General features: G+C 44.4%; 1 protein-coding gene across 1 annotated transcript in view; it reads right to left on the bottom strand.

Annotated features, from left to right (window-relative positions):
* LOC311056902 (latent-transforming growth factor beta-binding protein 3-like) overlaps positions 1-22,752 on the bottom strand; it is an 80,617-nt gene that overhangs the window by 17,621 nt on the left and 40,244 nt on the right. The window contains 13 exon segments of the mRNA XM_084073745.1: positions 1,024-1,155; positions 1,688-1,816; positions 2,437-2,514; positions 6,380-6,443; positions 7,059-7,072; positions 7,687-7,809; positions 8,780-8,935; positions 11,929-12,045; positions 12,581-12,667; positions 17,824-17,929; positions 18,159-18,322; positions 22,651-22,750; position 22,752. The exon segment at position 22,752 is cut by the window's right edge and continues 169 nt beyond it. Of these exon segments, the coding sequence (XP_083929871.1) occupies positions 1,024-1,155; positions 1,688-1,816; positions 2,437-2,514; positions 6,380-6,443; positions 7,059-7,072; positions 7,687-7,809; positions 8,780-8,935; positions 11,929-12,045; positions 12,581-12,667; positions 17,824-17,929; positions 18,159-18,322; positions 22,651-22,750; position 22,752 (1,271 nt within the window).

The raw sequence follows: 22,752 nt of genomic DNA, 5'->3' as shown, positions 1-22,752 counted from the left end.
CACACACACACACACGCACACACATGCACACACGCATGCACCCACACACACACACACACACACACACACACACACACACACACACGCGCGCGCACACCGACACACACACATGCACGCGCGCACGCACAAACGCACACATGCACAGAAATACAATGCAGTGTTAATTTTGTCGACCAAAACTATGATGACAAATGTTCATCTACAAGCTTTTTTCAGCAACGAAAACTAAATAAAAACTAAGCTATGATCAGACGCGTTGCTAGGTCTCTACTAGGTTGGGGGCTTAGCCCCCCCGGGGAACGGACACATGCACGCGTGTCCACGCGTGTCCATGCACACGTGTGGGGACACGTGTTTCGCGGATTTAGGCGGATTTGGGTACTTTTTTCCCCGTTGTTTGTTACTTTATTTCGGTTTTAGGGTTGGGGTAGGGTTAGGTTAGGGTTATAGATATATACTTCATTCTTTTTTAATTTTTTTTACTGATGGCTTTGGATAAAACATTGGTAGCTATAGCCACGTAACGACGCCCCTGGCTAAAACTAAATTTAATTCAGAAGACTATTGGCCGTGGATCCCCATCTGAAAATATTTAGCGCCTGGCACCCCCCATTCAAAATTATTTAAAAATGGTCACATTACTTCCAGATTTTTTAAGAATCGTTAATCTACAAGTTCACATGGGCTCTCGTAGGTCGGCTGTTTTTTAACAGCCGAAATATAAAATAGGGTTAAAGTGTTTAAACTGATTTAACTCATTTAGCCGGAGACCCCCTGGAAGGATCCTGCTTCAAGGACCCCTGGGGTCAATATAATAAATTCCATAAAGAATATTTCTCATCAAGATATATTAACAATACATGGAAAATTGAGGTACTCAACATGAAATTACATTAAAATAAACTAAAAACAGGTATAATGGGGGAACCCTATAAAAAAAGCAGCAACATCGGTGAAAAAGGTGTATTGTTAGAACCCAGTGAAATGTAAAGTGAATGTTGTTCTAAAAGCAGCTCCACTCACCCACACATTTCAGTCTCCCATGATGCACCATGTGCTTGTAACCCTGGCGACAGTGGCATTGGTACGCCCCCTCTGTGTTGATGCAGATTCCTCTGCCGTGACCGCATGGCTCTGAGTCACACTCATCTTCATCTGAGGAAGAGGAGAAGAGTCATCACTTTAAAACCCATTCAATCCGGGAAGGAACGCATCGAGATTTCTTTGGGCATTTCAAAAATTGCAGATCTACTTGTAGATCTGCTATTTTTGAAAAAAAAACAAATAAAAACGGACAGACAGACGGACAGCATGCACTGATGTCAGACACAAACACATACTCTTGCCTAACAACGCACATGTGACGGGGCCCTCCAAAAAAACATACCCAAGTAAAGCAGTCTTTACCATAGACTGTAAAAAAGGAAATGGACAAGGTTACGCCCATAGACTATACAGAGTCCGCTTGAATAGAGCCTAATTCTTTTTGACACCAGCAGGAGTGAGACTACAGACCATTCATATGAACTGTCACTTCCTATATAGACTCAATGTACAACTCAGAAGCTGACCCCTTGTTCTTTACCCAGGGTGACAGTGACATACCTATACAGATGTTCCTCTGAGGTCTGAGGACAGTGACATACCTATACAGATGTTCCTCTGAGGTCTGAGGACAGTGACATACCTATACAGATGTTCCTCTGAGGATGGAGCCGGTAACCAGGGTGACAGTGACAGGTATATCCACTGAGGCTGTTCTCACACTCTCCGCGTCCACAGATGTTCCTGCTCAGCTTGCACTCGTCAGTCTCTGCTTCACAGTGGAAAACACAGAGATCCAAACATCAACACTAAACCACTGAGTTGTGTAACCATACATACTGTGTACGTTCATTATGTGTGAGAAGAATGGAGACATCAATGGAAGAAGAATGATCAAAGGTAAATACTGCATTCGTTCTTACAAAATAAATCAACCCATTCAATGCGGGAAAAAAATGCAAAAATACTAGTTTAAAATAAGAATATCTTCTTCAAATAATTTTCCGATTTCAAAGAATGACATGTCATTTGAAAGCTTACATTCTGTACTTTCATAATATGTAAAAGGCTGAAAAATGACCATGAGCTACTTGTGTCTCAAACCACTGTACTGGGTCACATATTTTGGTGGTGCTTGTTGTGAGGTTTTAAGTGTACTCAGTACTCTTACTGTAAGGCCGTAAGTGTACTCAGTGCTCTTGCTGTAAGGTTGTAGGTGTACTCTTGCTGTAAGGTTGTAAGTGTACTCAGTACTCTTGTTGTAAGGTTGTAAGTGTACTCTTGTTGTAAGTGTACTCTTGTTGTAAGGTTGTAAGTGTACTCAGTACTGTTGTTGTAAGGTTGTAAGTGTACTCTTGCTGTAAGGTCGTCAGTGTAACGGGTGTAACTCACGTGAGACTTGGGTCTGGGTCTCCAGCGGGTCATAGCCCGGATGCACCCGGATGATGGGCGGGGGGGTGGGTTTAGCCACTGTGGATGCAGAGCACAGCACAATGTACAATGTACAGCAGTGGACAGAGGAGATACATTAGCATGATATCACTCAGTATCGGAAGTCTCAAGTCTGTCCTATTGTTCAGGGTTGGAGGCAGCGACTGTGTGACCAGACTGAGGGGTCCTTGAGGGGTCCTTGGATGAGGGGTCCATGAGGGGTTCATGAGGGGTCCATGGATGATGGGTCCATGGATGATGGGTCCATGGATGAGGGGTCCATGGATGAGGGGTCCATGGATGAGGGGTCCATGGATGCAATCGTTGCTGTCGGCTGGAAACCTTGTAAGTCCAAAACCGTTCCATTTTTATTATTATTCAAACTAATAAGAGTAGTGACAAAAGCTGATCTACTGTGAGCTTGTAGATCTGCTAGTTTCCCTGCTTTTGTGAGACACTCTTGTAAGATGAAGTGGTGCATTCATTTACAAAATAATTTAACAAAAAAAAATCTGCCCGACAGCAATGCAATCTCAAACCTCCTGATCTCCTCACATCATTATCAAATAGTAAATAGTAAATAGTGTAATAATGTCACCTCACTGCCAGCGAAAACGAGCGATTTTACTGTACCTTTGAAAAATCATGGAATATTATCCGTGACCGCCGTTCTCACGGAGATCGCCTCATTACACGCACGGGGGTCTCGGGAGTCTCGGGGGGAAAAAATGTATCCGCTCGCGTTAATCCATTGCACAGCTGTGACCAGTTGAATGTGGCTCGTGTTTTCCGTAAAGCAAGAGGAACGGAGATGACGCCATTTTCCCACAGGATACAAACAGGAAGTAAACAAGCCTTTTTTTTAACATCCGTTTGTCGTCATCCGGCAGTGAAAGCATCATTCAAAGGGTGGAAAATCTGGTGTAAAACCACTGAAAACACAAAATCTCGTCATTCTCGTCAGTGGCAGGCCGTGCCTTGGCAGAATCTGACGAGAAATCTCGTCGGTGGCCCGGACATTTCTTTTTTATTGTCCCCTCCTATTTTAAAAAAAATGTGTCTTATCTTTTCTCCTGTGTTTTTAACTATATGCAAATAAACAAAAAAAGCTTTACAATGAATCTACACAACCAGGGTAATAACGGGCGTGGCCTTGTGGATCTCTGATGTCATGTTACTGACCTCACTGTGGAACTCCATATTTGGGCAAAAGAAACCTGTTCTCTGTGGTCATCAATTTTATTCATTTTTTAACTTGCTTTTTTCTCTTTTTTAGTGGGCTGTTATTTCTACTATTTGCTGTTGGTTGTCATGGATAACAGTTCCCACCTGATGTTGTTTGGGAGTTCAGACTTCTGCAGATCGCACTGAATAACTGCCAGCTTACATAATGTCTTCAGGCTAGGACTTAAGTCTAAGACATACAGGTCATCATTGGCTGTGTCGTATGATCTATATCCTCCAAAGAGGATGATGCGATCTCCCACCATGCAACAGCAGACCATGCAACTCCATATCGTGAGATGAGTTCTTAAACATGGAACATTCCCTTTGGACTGAACCTTCTTCCAGGTGAAGGTCACTGGACTGAATTTCCACAGAGCATTTAAGTGCTGGTTATTGTACCCCCTGCCACCGAATATGTACAGCTCTCCATTGTAGGGAAAGGCTGAATGACAGTAGCGTCGTTTTGGAAGAGGCTGTGCAGAAGGCGTGTTCAGCCAGCAGTTGGTCTCTGTGTCAAACACACTGATGGTGTTGTAGCTAATACCCCCCGAGCCCCCAAATACAAACATCTTGGTCCCGATGATGGTGGCAGAGTGACGTGAAGAATGCGGTGGTGGAGTTCCTCCGGTGTTAATTAAAGACCAAACCATTGTGCTGGTGTCCAACTTGTAGATGTCATTTATGACGAAGGGGGAATGACCAAGCTGGGTCATTCCTCCATAGATAAACATGACCTTCCCCAAGACACAGGCTGAGTGGCCCTCCCTCCCCACTGGAACAGCCCCAGAAACCTTGGGCTTGAACCATCTGTGGGTGTCAACATCAAACGCATAAAGCACATTGCTTAACGTGTTCCCTCCCCAGATGTAGATGATACCTTCTATCAGCACAGCTGTGTGGTTGGCACGCAGGGAGGGAACATCAAGAGAACATTCTCCTCTTCCAGGTTTCACTGGGGGCAAATTAATTCGGCGCAAGGACACCGTGTTGAAGACGTCCACATGCAGCTTACCCAAGCTGTCCCCGTTACTGCACCTTCCAAAGGAGTACACGTGCTGTCCCACAGCCACAGCTGCCGTATGAGATTTTACCTCTGGCGCTCGATTCATATGCACCGTCCAGCAAAACATTTCACACACAAGAAACAATATTCAAACCAAGGCCAGGATATGGAGGTTTCACTCTATAATGCCGACATATTGCACGCACCACCTCTTATATTGTCACAGTGCCACAGACGTCATACGGAGCTCGGCCAATCCGCAATCACCGATCGGGTCGGGTTGTCTGGCGGGTGGGATTGTCTGACGCGCTGGTTTTTCTGCCTGCCTGGCGTTGCCGTGGTTATTGCCCTGAGCATTTTTGTTGCCAGACCCAGGGGGTCTGGCTTACATGAGGCTTTGTACCTGTTTTCTCCATATATGGGCATGCCCCCTTTGTCCTTAGGTCCCAGCCATAAAAGTCTGTCCCCCTTTCGTCCATACATGGGCATAGACACAGGCTGACACGTCATGTGAAGTCTGGGTCTGGCAGAACCAGGTCTCCTGGTCTTGTTTATGTTGTGGCTGAAATAGACTCTCTCTAGTTCACCCATGAAATATAACTATGTTGTTCCAAATGAGTTTGAGCGAGTAATGTTACTGATTAATATCAACATGATAATGTCATATCATATGTCAATATCACAAGTAATATCAATATCATAATGCACCCATGTGGTTGAATTGTGGCTGTGTGCATTGTTGGAGGTGCTGGGAGTGGGTTTGGACCTCATTATCGTCTTGTTATCTAAAATATGATCTATAAAACAATTGTGTCTTGTTTTTTTTTGTTTTTTTTTATAATTTTTATCCCACGATTTTGTAACCCACATTTTTTCACCCAGTGCCAATTGCCTATGTAATCCTGGGCACTACCTACCCTCTGCCAGCCTAGGGAGAGCCCAAGCTGAAGCTCATGCCTCCTTCAATGCATGAGGAGCAAGCAGGCCGCTTCTTATCACCCGACAGGGGGGAGTTTCCCTGGTTGGACATAGCGCGTGGAAGGAACACGTTATTCCAACCAGTTCCCTTCTCCTCCATCAGGCGCCCCGGCTGACCAGGGGGAGGCAGTATAGTGACCAGGATTACTACATGTTTTTGTGAGGGTATTAACTACCCTAGGAGACACGGGGAGAACATGCAAACTCCACACAGAGTAGGCCCTTTCGCCAACCCCACCTAGGGTATGGGCGCCGATGACGTGGAATTGTGTCTTGTTATGTAAAATGAAGAAACTCCTGTAGAGTGAGCCTTTAGCTTGCAGACATGGTGTATCATCATTTTCCCCCCTTTTTTTTCAGTTTCATTGTAACGTTCTGTTGATTCCGACGTGAGTTTATACACTAACGTTGGCTGGCCCTCAGTGTTGGTAAAAGTACTCAAATGTTTGACTTAAGTAAAAGTATCAATACTGTGAACGATTGCAGTATTGATAGTTTTACTTAAGTAAAACATTTACTTTAGTACTTTTTCCACCACTGATCTTTTACAGTACACAACCTGTTCTCATTTCAATACTATGCCTCTGTTGAGCTTTTTGCAATCTCTGCATCACTGAAAACGAGGGTCCTCCTGCCCTCAATGTGTGTCAGAGTAAATTTCAATGAATGAAGTGTTGTGTTTGCGTCAGGTTTTACCGGGCACACGGGGTCCGCTGGTGCTGACGGTGGTCTGCTGTGTGGTGGTGGTCTCTGGTCGCTCCTGAAGATGGAAACACACGATGCAACAGAAATGACCACAGAACATAAAAAAATAATATCCATGAGCTGTTTATCACGTCTCTGTCACTCACAGGGGTGTGATGTCCATTGGTGTAACTAAGTACATTTACTCAAGTACTGTACTTAAGCACAGTTTTGAGGTTTTTTTTTTTACTTTACTTGAATACTTCCAGTTTTCCACACTTTTACTGAACTACTCCATTACATCTCAGAGGCAAATATTGTACTTTTACTAAACTGTAATTATTTGAAAACTTTAGTTACTATTTTTTTGCAGATATAAATGATTATATAATAAAAATGTAACCACTTTAGCCCTATTTTATACCTAGGCTATTTGAAAATAGCAGATCTACAAGCTCACAACGCGTCGCGGTGCGACACGTTGTGAGCTTGTAGATCTGCTATTTTCAAACATTGTAGTACTTTTACTTTTGGTACTTTAAGTACATTTTGATACCAATACCTTTGTACCAAGTACATTCTGAATTCCGGACTTTTACTTGTAGGCCTAACAGAGTACTACATTGCAGTATTGATACTTTTACTTAAGTATAACGTTTGAGTACTTTTTCCACCGCTGGTGAGGTCTTACCGGCAGCTTGATTTCTGGAAAACAGAGCAGAATAGAGGAAGAGTATCAGTTATGAATTCAACCTCATTTCATAAGACAATACAGTCAAGGACAAGCCTGACACACACTGAGACAGTAGCATTTGTGTGATTTTAGATGTCTTAGGGCTATTCAAAAATAGCAGATCTACAATAGCCAAAGTATAAAATAATGGCTATAGCTAAAATCTTAAAAATACTCAGATGTGTTCCCAGCCATAAAGGGATAAAAAAAAATGTTTTTTTTCTATGTATTAGTCACCCCATGGAGACTTGAATTCATGGATATTTTTTAGTTTTTGTCTCATTCCTAACACAATAATTTGATGACCAGCGGACCGGTAGGCAGCGGTTCCGGTAGGAGACACAAAGGAGACTCTTTGTGTCTCCTAAATATCCATGAATTCAAGTCTCCATGGGGTGACTAATTGATAGGAAAAAAAAGTCATTTTGGGTGTGAACTATCCCTTTAATGGTTTAAAGGGGTTGTAAGTGAGCATTAGTGAGGACCAATTATATGAAGACATAAGGTTGAGAATAAGTGAAGTGCCATTGCATGGCAGGAGCCAGTGTATGGGAGGAGCCAGTGTATGGGAGGAGCCAGGACTCACCCTCTTGCTGTGTCTTGTCGGGCTTTTTCTGGATGCTGTAGATGTGTGGAGTGAAGGAGAAGAACTCTCTGACATTCTGCAGGAAATAACCTTTCCCTGCTGGACAGATCTTACTGAAGGACACTGAGACAGAGAGAGAGAGAGAGAGAGGAGAGAGAGAGAGAGAGAGAGAGAGAGAGAGAGAGAGAGAGAGAGAGAGAGAGAGAGAGAGAGAGAGAGAGAGAGAGAGAGAGAGAGAGAGAGAGAGAGATTATTCCAACCTCACATTTGTAAGTTGCTCTGCTCTGAGTGTCTGCTAAGTTGTACATTGTCGTGTTCAGCAAGGGCGCCGATACTGTGGGTGCCTCGGGGCTAAAGCCCCGCCCCCCAGGAGAAATGATACTGTGGATACCTCGGGGCTAAAGCCCCCAGGAGAAATTATACTGTGGGTACCTCGGGGCTAAAGCCCCCAGGAGAAATGACGAGCACCCAACACAAACTCATCACAAAAAAAGAAAAAGAAAAAACCTCTGACATCTACACTTCATTTTTTTGTACAAAATTAACCGCAGTAACAAAAAAATAACAACCCAAAAAAACCCCCGAAAATGCCAAGTATGCTTCTGCACTGTCAAATAGGCCAACATCTAATCTAAGATTAGTGGGACTCATTCAAATGACCACCAGTGAGTCCCGGGGACTCACTTCAGTGAAAACCTAACAACATCATTGTATTAGATATTATAGCTATTTTATTATTATATAACATGTGATGTTGTCACCTGACAATTAGTTGACTTTTGGTATCGGTTGATATCGGTATCGGAAATTAAGTGTTGGACAATATCGGAATATTGGATATCGGTAAAAAAAAACAATATCGAACATCCCTCGTGTAAATGCATGTGTTCACTTCTAGTGTATTTCATAATGACGCACGTGCACACACACACACACACACACACACACACACACACACACACACACACACACACACACACACACACACACACACACACACACACACACACACACACAGTGTCTGCTAATTGCCTACAATGATTATGTACATAACCTTAAAAGCAAAGAGCTTCAGTTGCCATGCGTTGCCTACCTGTGCCAACCTGCGGGCATCGTTCACAGCTGGCCCCCCAGGCCTTGCCCACGGTGCAGCAGCACATCTCCTGGGACAGCTGGGTGGGCAGAGCGTGCTCACAGCGCCCCCCTTCTGACACCATGCGGAAACACTGGCCCTGCTCCGTGGGGGACTCTGACACACACACACACACACACACACACACACACACACACACACACACACACACACACACACACACACACACACACACACACACACACACACACACACACACACACACACACACACACACACACACACACACACACACACACACACACACACACACAGAGAAACAGGAAGTCATGAGGACGGGCCACAGCCACGTGTGTTATTGCTGAGAAAAACTAGAAATATTAAAAGGATCCCTGGATGATAAGCCAAACATGCCTTAATACATTATAATTGCCCTCTATAACTAAGATAAAACCCTGGCCCTGGGCTCCCCTAGGCTGGTGGGGGGAGTGTAGCATTGATTTGATGCTCATATTAACCGTAGGGAGTATTACGTTGTTTTTTTATTTCCACATGCATTCCATCAATTCCATAGGGCTAGACCACACCTGGGCAAATGACATCATCAACTTGCGACGGCCGCGGCCCCTGTTGAGTGAAAGATGAACTGTTTCTAAAATAAATACACTATTAAAGGTGTTTTAAATTGTACATTTTAGTTGTAGAGGGCAATTATAATGTATTAAAGCATATTTGGCTTATTAGGAATCCTTTTCAAAAACAATACATGTGCATGTAAAACCAGGACCAGGAGACCTGGTACTGCCAGACCCCTAGTGGTTGAAGGAAAAGAGGGACAAAAGAGATCTCTGTATGTGTCTGTCCATTGTCCGTTATGCCCATATATGGACAAAAGAGGGACAAAATAGGGACGAAAGAGGGACAGACAAAGCCTCATGTAGGCCGACCCTCTGAGTCTGGCAAACATAGCTAGGATTCAACCAACATAAAGAGCCTTGTGCAGTCATTTGCGTTTGGCTCAATAGTTGTGTGAGGCAGATAGACGACAGCCAAGATTTCAGGTCTTTATATTTCCCTGTGACCACATAATAGCTCACTGTGCCTCTGTTGTGATAACGTGGTGGATACACAGCGGCCACAAGGAAACAAACAACATAAGAGCCAGAGACCAGACCTGTCACGACTAGAGGCCGTCTGTCTCTGCCTGAACGTTTTGTGGGGACGACTGATTAACACCATGCAATACGGGAACACATCGGTGTCATTCTAGATGTATTTGGGCTATTCAAAAATAGCAGATCTACAAGCTCGTAGATTGTAGATCATGCAGACATACAAGATTGTATGGGTCCCTAGAACAACATTTTTTTAGATGGGGGTCCGTGGCCAAATACATATAATTTTGGGGGTCCTTGGACCTTGACATGAAAAAAGTTTGAGAACAACTGATATTATGGCAACATAAGTTTTATCAAAAAACAGACATTTGTAGAATCCCCCAGAAGCAAAGATTTGAGTTACAAATGTTCGCTTTAAAAATTATATATATTCAAAGATTTGCACAAATGTTCACAATTTAAAAAAAAATAGCAGATCTACAAGCTTATAGCGTGGCACTCGCCGCGCTATAAGCTTGTAGATCTGCTATTTTATGAATAGCCAAATAAATCTAAAAATGACACAGATGCGTTCCCGGTCTTAATGGGCTAACACCAATGCACAAACTGGCTCCCTGTTTGTCGAATAACTGATTTTAAAAGTTACTGTTGGATTATAAGGCATTTGAATGGTTGAATGATGATCTTGTGCAACATCATCCAGACCTCTCAGGTCGTCTGGGAAAGGTTCTGCTTTCTGTTTGCAGAATTAGAACTAAATGTGGAGAGAGGCAGCGTGCAGTCTTTCTGCAATCAAGGTCAAGGCCCAAACGACATACTGTTATGGGTGGTATTTCAGGAATGAAGAGACCTATGTGTAGAACAAGACATGTTGGTGTGGACAGAGTATTGATGATCTTATGATCATATAGAAACTAGTGTGCATGTCTAGCACTGGTACAGTACTAAAGCAACAACACTGATGATACGTCCCAGGTGCATCCATGTGATGTTTTCTTTATAGTTAGTGACTCTATTTATAGTGGCTCATCCTACTATAATTCTAGTAACCTCTGTCTGTTTGTCTCTCTGTAGTGGTAGGTGAAGCTACCCGGTTCTCCTCAGTGGCTGGAGCAATTGCTCTGATTTTGCACACAGCCATTGACCATTACCATCTGAACTTAACTGTGAAGCCCGTTTTTCGATTTCATCAAATCTCAGCTTCTTATTAGCGTTTTTGTGTCAAACACTGTCGCCATGGTTACGGGGCTGCCCAGCTATGGGACGAACTGCCTCCCGGGTTGCCAGATCATGTGCGCATATCCCCCCACGGATGCGTCGACCGGGTATGGTCTAGTAGGAATAATTTGGTGACCACTGGAGAGATGGTTGACAGCCGGAATGTAGACGGTATACCAGGAGCAGTATGGGTTAGCGCCCCAGCCTGTGTCTTCCGTGAGGAAGAAGGCCAACAAACCCACGGTGAGGCCTTTAGGAGGGCCATTCAAGCAAACCGCAAGTGGAGCCAATACCACTAGATGGCCCAATCAAGTGGTATCGGCTCAAGGAACCATCATGCCAGAAGGAAATGTTTGGATCGGGGTGGTGCAGTGGATCTGGTGCAGCGGATCTGGTGCAGCGGATACAACCCACAGAGCCTAGTCCCTCCACGTGCCAGAGCCTCCCCGAGTTCCGGCACAGTAGTTCCGGAGAAGCGGACTGAGTGGCCTGAGTGGTCTTTCCCTAAGAGGACTGACCGTGGGGAGCTACTGGGACGTAAGTCGGGGCTTGATCAACCCCGGCTGGGTCACCTGGGCGAGGGTGTATGTTGCGAGACCCGAAACACCCGATGACATATATATCAAAAAGGCAGTGAGTCAGGCAAAAAAAGTGAGGACATGGATAACAACACAGAGATTAAAAAATCAACTAAAAGCAAGAGTGAAGAACTAGGTCTTGAGCTGTGCTTTAATGCTATCCACAGTGAGGATTAGAAGCCAGTGCACATGTTCAGTGCTGTGAGCTACAGGAGAGGTCCAGTCCAGTACTCACCCACACATCTGTTCCTGTCCAGGGCATAGCCGGCCTTACAGGAACACTTGAAGCTTCCCAGAGTGTTGAGACAGTCTCCGTTCTGACACACTCCCTGCATGGAACACTCGTTGATGTCTGCAAGCAGATAACATAAACATTATATTATCTATTACAGTGGTTTTCAACCTTTTTCATGCCAATGACCCCTATTTATTTTATATATAAATTTTGGCCGCAGAACCCAATCTAAAAATGTTTTGTGCCAGGGACCCCCTGAAGCAGTTAAAAAGAGTTAAAAATGTTCGCTTTAAAAAAGACAAATATAAAAAATATATTATGAACTACAAATATTGTTCCTGAAGAAACAATGTGGGCTCGCTTGAAAGCCAAAAAACTGTATAGCAGAAATAGCAGATCTACAAGCTCACAATGCGTCGCATGGCGACGCATTGTGAGCTTGTAGATCTGCTATTTTCAAATGGCCGAAATGTATATAGGGCTGAAGTGTGGGTGCTGATGGGGTCATCTTGACAGTGAGGTGTGATGGGTGCAGTGTGGGTGCTGATGGGGTCATCTTGACAGTGAGGTGTGATGGGTGCAGTGTGGGTGCTGATGGGGTTATCTTGACAGTGAGGTGTGATGGGTGCTGTGTGGGTGCTGATGGCGTTACCTTGACAGTGGGTGCTGTTGAACCTCTTGTAGCCCTGGGGACACGTAGAGCCATAATCCTCCACGATGGTCTGCTTGACCGATGCATCTGAAGGGTTTGATTTATGAGACAGAGGAGAGGACATTAGATAGAGATACTGTAGACAGACAGATGGATAGAGTTTTGCTCATTTGGAGCCCTAGCCCAAAATAGGGATGCCAGGGTTAGCATCAATTTGTAATTAAATTGTTAATTGTTTAAAAGCATGTACTTTTGAACACTTCAAGGGATAGTTCACTCAAAAAAACACTTTTCTACTAACGATTTTTTCGATTTTACTCACCCCATGGAGACTTGAATTTTTGGATATTGTTTTGTTTTTGTCTCATTCCTAAAACAATAATTTGATGACCGGCAGCGGTTCCGGTAGGAGACACAAAGAGTCTCCTTTGTGTCTCCTACCGGAACCGCTGCCTACCGGTCATCAAATTATTGGCTTTCAAGTCTCCATGGGGTGACTAATCGATAGAAAAAAAGTTAATTTGGGGGTGAACTATCCCTGTAAGTATTTTTAACAGCAAGAACTACTTTAACTGGAGATCAAATTTGACGGAGTAACTTTCACTTGTAGTGACCAGGAGTATCGATTCTTTGACTCAAGTATCTGCGGTTGTTGAGTACTTTAGTCCACCACTGTGTGTCTGTCTGTCTGTCTGTCTGTCTGTCTGTCTGCCTGCCTGCCTGCCTGCCTGCCTGCCTGCCTGTCTGTCTGTCTGTCTGTCTGTCTGTCTGTCTGTCTGTCTGTCTGTCTGTCTGTCTGTCTGTCTGTCTGTCTGTCTGTCTGTCTGTCTGTCTGTCTGTCTGTCTGTCTGCCTGCCTGCCTGCCTGCCTGTCTGTCTGTCTGTCTGTCTGTCTGTCTGTCTGTCTGTCTGTCTGCCTGCCTGCCTGCCTGCCTGCCTGCCTGTCTGTCTGTCTGTCTGTCTGTCTGTCTGCCTGCCTGCCTGCCTGTCCGTCCGGGAAAAATACAAAAGGGGAGAGAGAGTTCTGACTCCCCTTCATAAAAACACAGAGAGAGAGAAAAAGAAAGAAATCACAAAAACAGTCAAAACAAAGAGTACAGGAGGGGACTTTCCATCTATCCGTGGGAGGAGGAGGAGGAGGAGGAGGAGGAGGTAAAAACGCTCCAAATTAAATTCTTTAAAGTGGAAGAGAATAGAGAGCTCAGAGTTTCCATTCACTTCTTTTCATGAAAGTAAGAAAAAAAATAAAGTGTAACTTATAAATAGATATGACTGAGAATGAAAGAAAAAAAAAAAAGAGACAGGCATTCCAGACACAAATCCAGCTGCTTTTTGTCTCTCTGGGGGTTTTCAGTGATTCAGAGTCGCTGCTATTCTTTTCTCTGCAAAACCTTCTAGAAAAGCAGTGGTTCTCAACCTTTTCTGCTTCTGGATCAGGGCCCACGTGAAAACCTTGGAAAGCGTTGGGGGAATCGCGGCCCAGCCATCTGACCACTTAACTAACGGCCGGCCGTGTTAAGTGGTCAGATAAGTGGTCAGATAAGTGGTCAGATAAGTGGTCATATGCATGGCGTGCATTTTTCTAGGATGATCAATCAATCGATTACGTTCCATTTCCATTTTGCAACCTTCTGAAAGGCTTTTCACACGGAAAGGGACTAAGACATCGAGTCATTATTTTTTCAAAGCGAGGCGAGCGTTCAGCTGTGTGTGTGTGTGTGTGTGTGTGTGTGTGTGCGTGTGTGTGTGTGTGTGTGTGCGTGCGAGCGTGCATGCGGGGACATAGCGACAAGCGGGCACGATCCGTTACGCTTAATTTCTATCCCGTCGTGCGGTGGATATCGTGCGGTGGATATCGTGCGGTGGATGTCACGCGGTGGATGTCGTGCGGTGGATTGTCGCGTGCCAGACGATCTACACGTGTAGCACAGTGGCCAAATCTCCCAGAGTCTATAGGGAATTCCCTTTAGTATAGCGGTTAAGGTGTTGGCTTTCCACGCGGGAGACCCGGGTTCGCATGCCGGGTGCTACACAAAGCCCACACAACGTGTGCGGATCGCCCGCTTTGTGGGCTTGTAGATCGTCTGTTTCCGCTGCGCTACACCGACAAAGTATAAGAAGCAGTTCACCCGTTTTCTACCATATCTTCATCTAACTGGTCCTCACTGATGCTCATTATTTATGAGATGGTATTATTTCTGTCTACTCACTCTGTCCCTCAGAGGACTGTGTGGACGGTCCACACACATTGCTCTAAAGCAGGGGTCTTCAACAGGGGGTCCTGGACCCCTAGGGGGTCCTCAGAGTTACTACAGGGGGGGCGCCAAATGTTTGTGTAATAGGATTCTTTTTTTACATGAATCACTTGAACCCTAGCGTCCCTGTTCTGAGGAGGACTTTAGAGCCAAAAACAGCAGATCTACAAGCTCACAACGCCTCGCTGCGAGGCGTTGTGAGCTTGTAGATCTGCTGTTTTTGGCAAAGAGGTTTAGTGTAGACTAGAGGGAAAAAAGAGCAGATAAAGAAAAAAAAAAGGTTAATCTGAAACTTTTATACTTTTTTATACGATATAGAGGGGGTCCCTGCTTCATCTCTGTCTCAGCCAGCTAGGGGGTCCTCAGCCTGAAAAAAACGTTGAAGACCCCTCCCTGCTCTGATGACATCGTTCGGTGGTCATTTCAAACTTTTCTTTCAAACTCTTTGTCTTCCATTACAGCAGGCTAACGTTCCAGGAGGAGAAAGCCTGCAGTTTCTATTAGCTTGGAATCCCCAGCGATGATGTCACTGGTAGACAAGGTTTCTGAACTGTCACACAGCCCTCCGCTGAGACACAGAGCGAGCAGACATGTTATAATGAGCTTTAGTGAGAGAGCAGTTATAATAATACTCTATAACTATAATCTTCATATAACTGTGATATATAAGGTTGAGAATGTGTGAGACGGTCCTGAAATATGCTGTAACGTTGGGTTTGTGGTGAACCAGATGTAGGGGCTCCTGTCAGAGACTCTGTGTGTGTGTGTGTGTGTGTGTGTGTGTGTGTGTGTGTGTGTGTGTGTGTGTGTGTGTGTGTGTGTGTGTGTGTGTGTGTGTGTGTGTGTGTGTGTGTGTGTGTGTGTGTGCGCGCGCGAGGGGGGGGGGGGGCTCCTGTCACAGGCTGAGTCACAAAGAGCCAGGAGCTGGAATATTAGCAGAATGGAAAAGAGGTGCATGGCCAACATCTACTACTGTCTGGAAACCCGATCTGTCTGTCTGTCTGTCTGTCTGTCTGTCTGTCTGTCTCTCTCGCCTCTCTCTCTCTCTCTCTCTCTCTCTCTCTCTCTCTCTCTCTCTCTCTCTCTCTCTCTCTCTCTCTCTCTCTCTCTCTCTCTCTCTCTCTCTCTCTCTCTCTCTCTCTCTCTCTCTCTCTCTCTCTCTCTCTCTCTGTTTCCACAATTACTTCCTTATTTTTTCCAAAGTTATAGACACATAAAATGATTGTTGCTCGTGAAGTGGTGGGGGTGGGGTGGGGGGTGGGGGGGGTGAGATGAAAGGTACAAACCACAGAAAGGCATTTCTGTCTCCATAAACAAACGTGTTAATTCACCACCACATAAGACTATATATATACTATATACACAGACATAATACTATATATATACTATATACACAGCGCATACATGCAGTATGTATGCTGTAAAAATGTTTAAATATATATATATATATATATATATATATATATATATATATATATACTACATATACACAGCGCATACATGCAGTATGTATGCTGTAAAAAAAAAAAAGAAAAAACTCTCTGATGAGGCATTTCTGAATGAAAGTGTCATGCTGCATTCACACGGGAACATTGAAAGATACAGGCTACCTGTATGGCAGATCATGCAGATACACAGATACATCCTACGTTTGTAGCTGTAGCTCTATAGCTGCAAAGATACAAAGCTACGAGTTCAAGTTGAGCAGGGTTCAACTTCCAGATACAAAGATACAACTGTAGCTCCGACGACGCAGTGGAGCGAGAACCAATATAATTGATTTTTTATCCCCCCCCCCCCCCCCCCCGCTTTATTTCAAGCCAGAAGGCTTGTAAACAATGGGAGACTGGAGGACAAACTAGATACAGAGCATATTTGTGGCTCTGTCACTTTGTATCTGAGTTGCTCAGCATGGTTGTTGATGTCATCAAGCTTCACTGAGTCATCGGAGGTACAGTTTGTATCTTTGTATCTGGAAGTTGAACCCAGCTCAACTTCAACTTGTATCTTTGTCATTTTTGCAGCTGGCTTCCATTGAAAATGAATTGTACTGTATCTGCCCGTGTGAACGCAGCTTCAGTCCAAAAGATGTCAATGATTGAGTTGCCAAACGAGTGTGGTGGAATAGACCAGTGATTATGAACCTTTTTTCCATTCAAAGACCCTCAGGTTGATAAATATGGACCCACGCTTGATATTATTTTTAATCTCTGGGACCCCAATCCACACTGTGTAATCATCCACGTTAATGTAACTCTGAGAGTGTACAAATGGAACCTAATGGACCCGTAAGGGTCCATTAGGTTCCATTTGTACACTCTCAGAGTCACAGACCTGTGTTGGTTCCTCACTATCAATCTTTTTAGCTGGGGACCCCCTTGAACCCTCTCAAGGACCCCCAAGGGTCCCTGGACCCCACGTAGGGAACCAGTGGTGTAGACAAGCGGTGTGAGACAGAGCTGAGACGTAAACAAACTCACTCGGTTGAAATAAGGAGCGCATCTTTTTGGCAAAGAGTAAAGGTCCCCGACAAGGTGCTCTTTGGTACAAATGGGTGACAAAGTTAAATGGAAAAGTTCAATTAAAAAAGCCTTTTATTGTTATTATGGCTAATGCATGGCAAGAATTAAATCAAAACAATAGATACCTACGCGTTGCAGTGGCATCAGTTCAGCAAAAGCTAAGGTATGTCAAGGTTAGGGTTGCCAACTCCCTGAGATGAAAATAAGGGACACCTATCCTGAAGATTTTTTGGGGGGTCAAATTCCCCCAAACCCCCAAAATGCATAGAAAACTATGCATTATACCTATAACACAATACAAACACAATGGTCTTACAAGGCTACAATTCATGTTATTTTTTTTTTTTCTGGAGCCAAGGTATGGTACCTGCCATACCTTGGCATACCCAATTGACGCCCCTTATACGGCACACTACAGCCTTCATCAGGCTGACTACAACAATACAATGTTAAAAAAACACACTCACTGGGTAGTTTGGGACATTGGTAGCATTTGTTTTGTCCCCATGAGTTCCCCACGCTGCCACAACAATCCTCCTGATTGGTCAGGACCGGGAGAGGAGTGCTGTTACACTGAGAGTGAGACAGACAGACAGACAGACGGGGGGGGGGAGAGACAGACAGGGGGAGAGACAGACAGACGGACAGACAGACAGACAGACAGACAGACAGACAGACAGACAGACAGACAGACAGAAAGTTAAAATGACTTGTATGTATGTCATTGTATGTTCTCTGTGATAAACAGAATATCCAGCGTTAGCATGATGACGTTGCGTTAGCATGATGACGTTGCGCTCACAGCCTGTTTGGGCGTGGTCTCCTGGAAGCACCGCCCCTTGGGTTTGTGTCTCTGAGGCATTAGGCGTGTCACGGTCTTGTGGGGGGGCTTGGCGTCCGATTGGTCCAGAGGGTGGATGTACACGGAGGTGTCCGGGCCGTGGTGGACGCGCACGTTGATCTGCACTGGAACACACACATCACAATAAAAATATATATATAACATACAGTCAGTGGTGTAAAGTAACTAAGTACATTTACTCAAGTACTGTACAATTTTGAGGTACTTTTACTTTCCTGGGCTATTTCCAATAGGGCATAGCAGTGGCGGCCAATTTCTGGTTCCACTTCAAAACCTACTCAATGCCTTTTTCCCATTGACATTTCCAAAAATATTTATATCAATTAATTTAAGCCTATAATCAAGCCATCCAGGGTCCTGGTGAATCATGACCATAAAACATTTTTTTCTGTGATTTATTTTTATTTTATATTTAATTATATGATATACTATATTTAATAAATACCCTTTGTTTTGCCGTTTTCAAAAACATTTTTTCACAGAATCAAATCTGAAAGCTTTTTTGCCTACAGCTCTGTGTTGGCCTTGGGGACCAGTAATGGGATCTATGAGCTTGTAGATCGGCTATTTTTGGCAAAAAGGTGTTAGTGTAAAAGGAAAAAAGAGCAGACCAAGTAAAAAAAAAAAATAATAATCTGAAACACAATTTTATACAATATAGAGGGGGGTCCCTGCTTTATATCTCTCTCAGTTAGGGGGTCCTTGGGCTGAAAACGTTGAAGACCCCTGATCTAGGGGCTTAAAGGTGGTGGCAGCAGCATATCTATAAAGGACCTTTACTGCCTGGGCATCTGCCCCACTTGCCCTCATGACGCGACTCTGCCCTCTGCTTGTATATCACTGTTTCCACTGCGCCGCCGCAGTACGACACAGAACAAAACAGGGTCATCATGATGTTCTGTCTTAATTAAACAGTCAGATTCTCCTGATCCGCACCAGTTCTAAGTCAGCCGCTACAGGCGCCCCGGCCGAGGCCACACCCCGAAACCGCACCCAACGTCGCGATGTGATGTGATGCGAGTTTGTAGATCGGCTGTTTTCGCTATTGACCGTGCGATGACGTATGTAGAGATCTAAGTGGTTAAAAGGGGTACTCATTAACTCATTCTCTGCCAAGGACGGCTTACGACGAGACATCAGTCCAAACGCCCACACTGCCAAGGACGACTTATGACGACTTATTGTTTTTTTAGTGGTTTTATAAAAGATGGCGCTGTTCTCGATCACCCGAGTGATCACTTTCACTTTCTACTCACAAGCTTTTTCATGGAAACGGCTGTATCTTGAGTTGATTTCATTTGCCCTGGATTTCGCGAGACACGTTTCTTCCAACATGCTGCTAGAAGAGAGAAGGGGCCGTCGCGGTTGGATAGTTTTTTATCTGGGCGACGCACACTGATACCGGGTTTGTTTACAAATGGTCGGATGAGCGATGATAATGGATCTAAAGTTTTTGTGACCAGTTGAAAAGGTATAAAAACGAAAATATCTGGCAGTGGGCAAACACAGCCAGAAATAAGTCTGTCAGTGAATGAGTTAAAGTGATATACTGTATAGCTGATTTATCATCATGTCTATGTCACACATAGGCCCGCTAACCCTCACGTGACATCATGTCTACATCACACATAGGCACGCTAACCAATATAAGAGCTTACGCACACAGTAGGACTGCGTTCTTTTACAGAGTGGAACTTATAAGCGGCCCTTTCATCCACGTCGCTGCTCGTATATGACATGATTCGTTGGACGGTGCACCTAAAAGGGCTTCCAGAGATACAGTATGATGCTGCTGTAGCCGTGAATCACAAAGTGTACTGCTTTAGAGGGGACTTCATGAAGTCCAGGCGTCAGATTGAAGTGCATGTCTTCAACACAGTGTCTTTAAGCTGGATCAAGTTGCCCCCAGAGACACCTGGAAGAGTACAACGTCCCCTTGTCGTTCGCCCCATGCGTAGTAGGCGCACAGCTGTGCTGATAGACCCTTTCATCTACCTCTGCGGGGGAGTTACTGCCACTGGAACTACAGAAAGAGCTTTATGCATTTGATGTGGACGCCCACAGAATGCTCAAACCCAGGGTTTCAGGGAATGTTCCAGAGGGGAGGGAGGGCCACTCAGCCTGTGTCTTGAGGAAGGTCATGTTTATCTATGGAGGATACACACAGCTGACTGGATACACTAATGACACCTACAAGTTGGACACCACCACAATGGTCTGGTCTTTAATTAACACAAGAGGAACTCCACCACCGGCTTCATCTTGGCACTCTGCCACCATCATCGGGACCAAGATGTTTGTATTTGGGGGCTGGGGGGGTAACAGCTACAACACCATCAGTGTGTTTGACACAGAGACCACCTTCTGGCTTAACACGCCTTCTGCACAGCTTCTTACAGAACAACGCTACGGTCATTCAGCCTTTTCCTACAATGGAGAGCTGTACATATTTGGTGGCAGGTACTATAACCAACACTTAAATGATTTGTGGAAATTCAGTCCAGCGACCTTCACCTGAAGAAGGTTCAGTCCAAGGGGAATGTTCCATGTTTAAGAACTTATTTCATGACACAGAGTTCCATGGTATACATGTTGCATGGGGGGAGATCGCATCATCCTCTTTGGAGGATATAGATCATACGACACAGCCAATGATGACCTGGATATCTTAGACTTGAGTCCTAGCCTGAAGACATTATGCAAGCTGGCAGTTATTCAGTACGATCTGCAGCGGTCTGAACTCCCACACAACATCAGGTGGGAACTGGTATCCATGACAACCAACAGCAAATAGTAGAAATAACAGCTAAAAAAGTGGGAAAGGTTCAAAAATACAACAGATAACAACTCCATATATGGAGTTTCATGCTGATGTGGTGAGGTTAAAAAGTATAAATGCAACAAAGTAGCCGACTACGCCACCTGGAGGCTATGGAGCCCGGGACTCTAATTACACCAACTTAACTCATCCAGTGCCAATGACGTGTTTGAAGTGTTTTTTGGGGCGGTGTAACCGCACCCTATAACCCTGCAAGGCCCAGTGTGATCGCACGATCACATGTATGTTTTATAAAGAAATGAGTTTAAATCATTTTTCTTTTCTGTTATTTTTTATTTTTTTCACCTCTAAATCCTCATTGGGTCCTTATTGTTTAGTCTTACAATGCCATTGGCCAGGATATTTGCATATAAATGCCCCCACAGAGCCAGGAATCATCACAACTTGAAAAGAATCTGGGCCTTGCAGGGTCATAAGTGAGGTTTGGACACTGACCAATCCTGCACCGTGATTGGCCAATAGTCTACAACGCAGTCTACAACCCTAACCCTTCCACAGTCAATGCAAATCTATACTTTTGCAAAGTCAGCCAATCACATTAGAGCTAGTGTCATCACTAGCTGTAATGTGATTGGCTGACTTTGCAAATTCAGGACTGTGATTGCTAGCGAAACACATGACACATGTGCAGCCCTATGAATAGCAGTATGGACTTAAAAAAACACATTTATGTTTTTTAGGGTTAGGGTTATGTGTGTCATGTTGTGATGACCACACACCGCCCACTTCACACTGGGTGTGATTTTTTGTTTTGTTTTATAGTGGTTTAAAAAAAAGATGGCGCTGTTCTCTATCGCCCAAGTCGTCACTTTCAAACTCACAAGCAGTGTTGCCAGATTCTGCGAGAGAAACAAGCAACCAGGTCTAGGAAAACCAGTCCAAAAGAAGCGACTATATGGGCCAACATGAGCACTTTCACATATACATCAGCTATTTGCTATAGCTGATCTATAGCTATAGCTGATAGCTATAGCTATGGATATTGTAGATAGCTATAGCTGATCTACAATATAGCTGATCTGGTGGTGTTTTTATGGTGTTTTATGTCTTCTCTGACTATTTTGAGTTTCTTCCTGGAGGCTCAAACCTTGAGGGTCAAACGTGCCAATAGAAAAAACAGCCCTCCCCCTCATTATCCTAACACAACAGGTGTGGGCATGAGGAGGAGGAGGGACTAGGACAGGTGGGTGGTGCTAAGGTGGTGGAGGAGGTGCTAAGGTGAGAACCAGGTATACTTAATGAACTGGAGGCGTGTCCACATAAAAACATAATTTTAACACTTTCTGTACACTTTTTTGAAAAAATCTTCCTCCTAGTATAACCATAATACCTGATGATTATGTTTTTTTGGGGGGGGGGGTCACTGAAAATCACGGCACCCTGTCTTTAAAACATATTCAAAGATTTGCTCACATTTTCACGATTTTTCAAAAATAGCAGATCTACAAGCTCATAGCGCGGCACTATGAGCTTGTAGATCTGCTATTTTTGAATAGCCCAAAGAAATCTTAAAATGACACAGAGATCAGCGTTCAACGGGTTTGAATGGGTTACGGTTGAGAACCAGTGGGATGTTACGGGTTATAGCCATACCTTCTGATGAGTGGTGCCCTCCCTGTGCCAGGGGCAGGGTGAACACAGAGTGGGTCTGCTGGTTCCTCCCCCCGCCCCCCTGCTCGCCCTGATGGCCCCCCG

This window comes from Gymnoscopelus microlampas (assembly GCF_963454915.1).
Source record: "Gymnoscopelus microlampas genome assembly, chromosome: 12".
Classification (NCBI taxonomy): Eukaryota; Metazoa; Chordata; class Actinopteri; order Myctophiformes; family Myctophidae; genus Gymnoscopelus; species Gymnoscopelus microlampas.
This window is presented reverse-complemented; position numbering and strand designations above follow the sequence as displayed.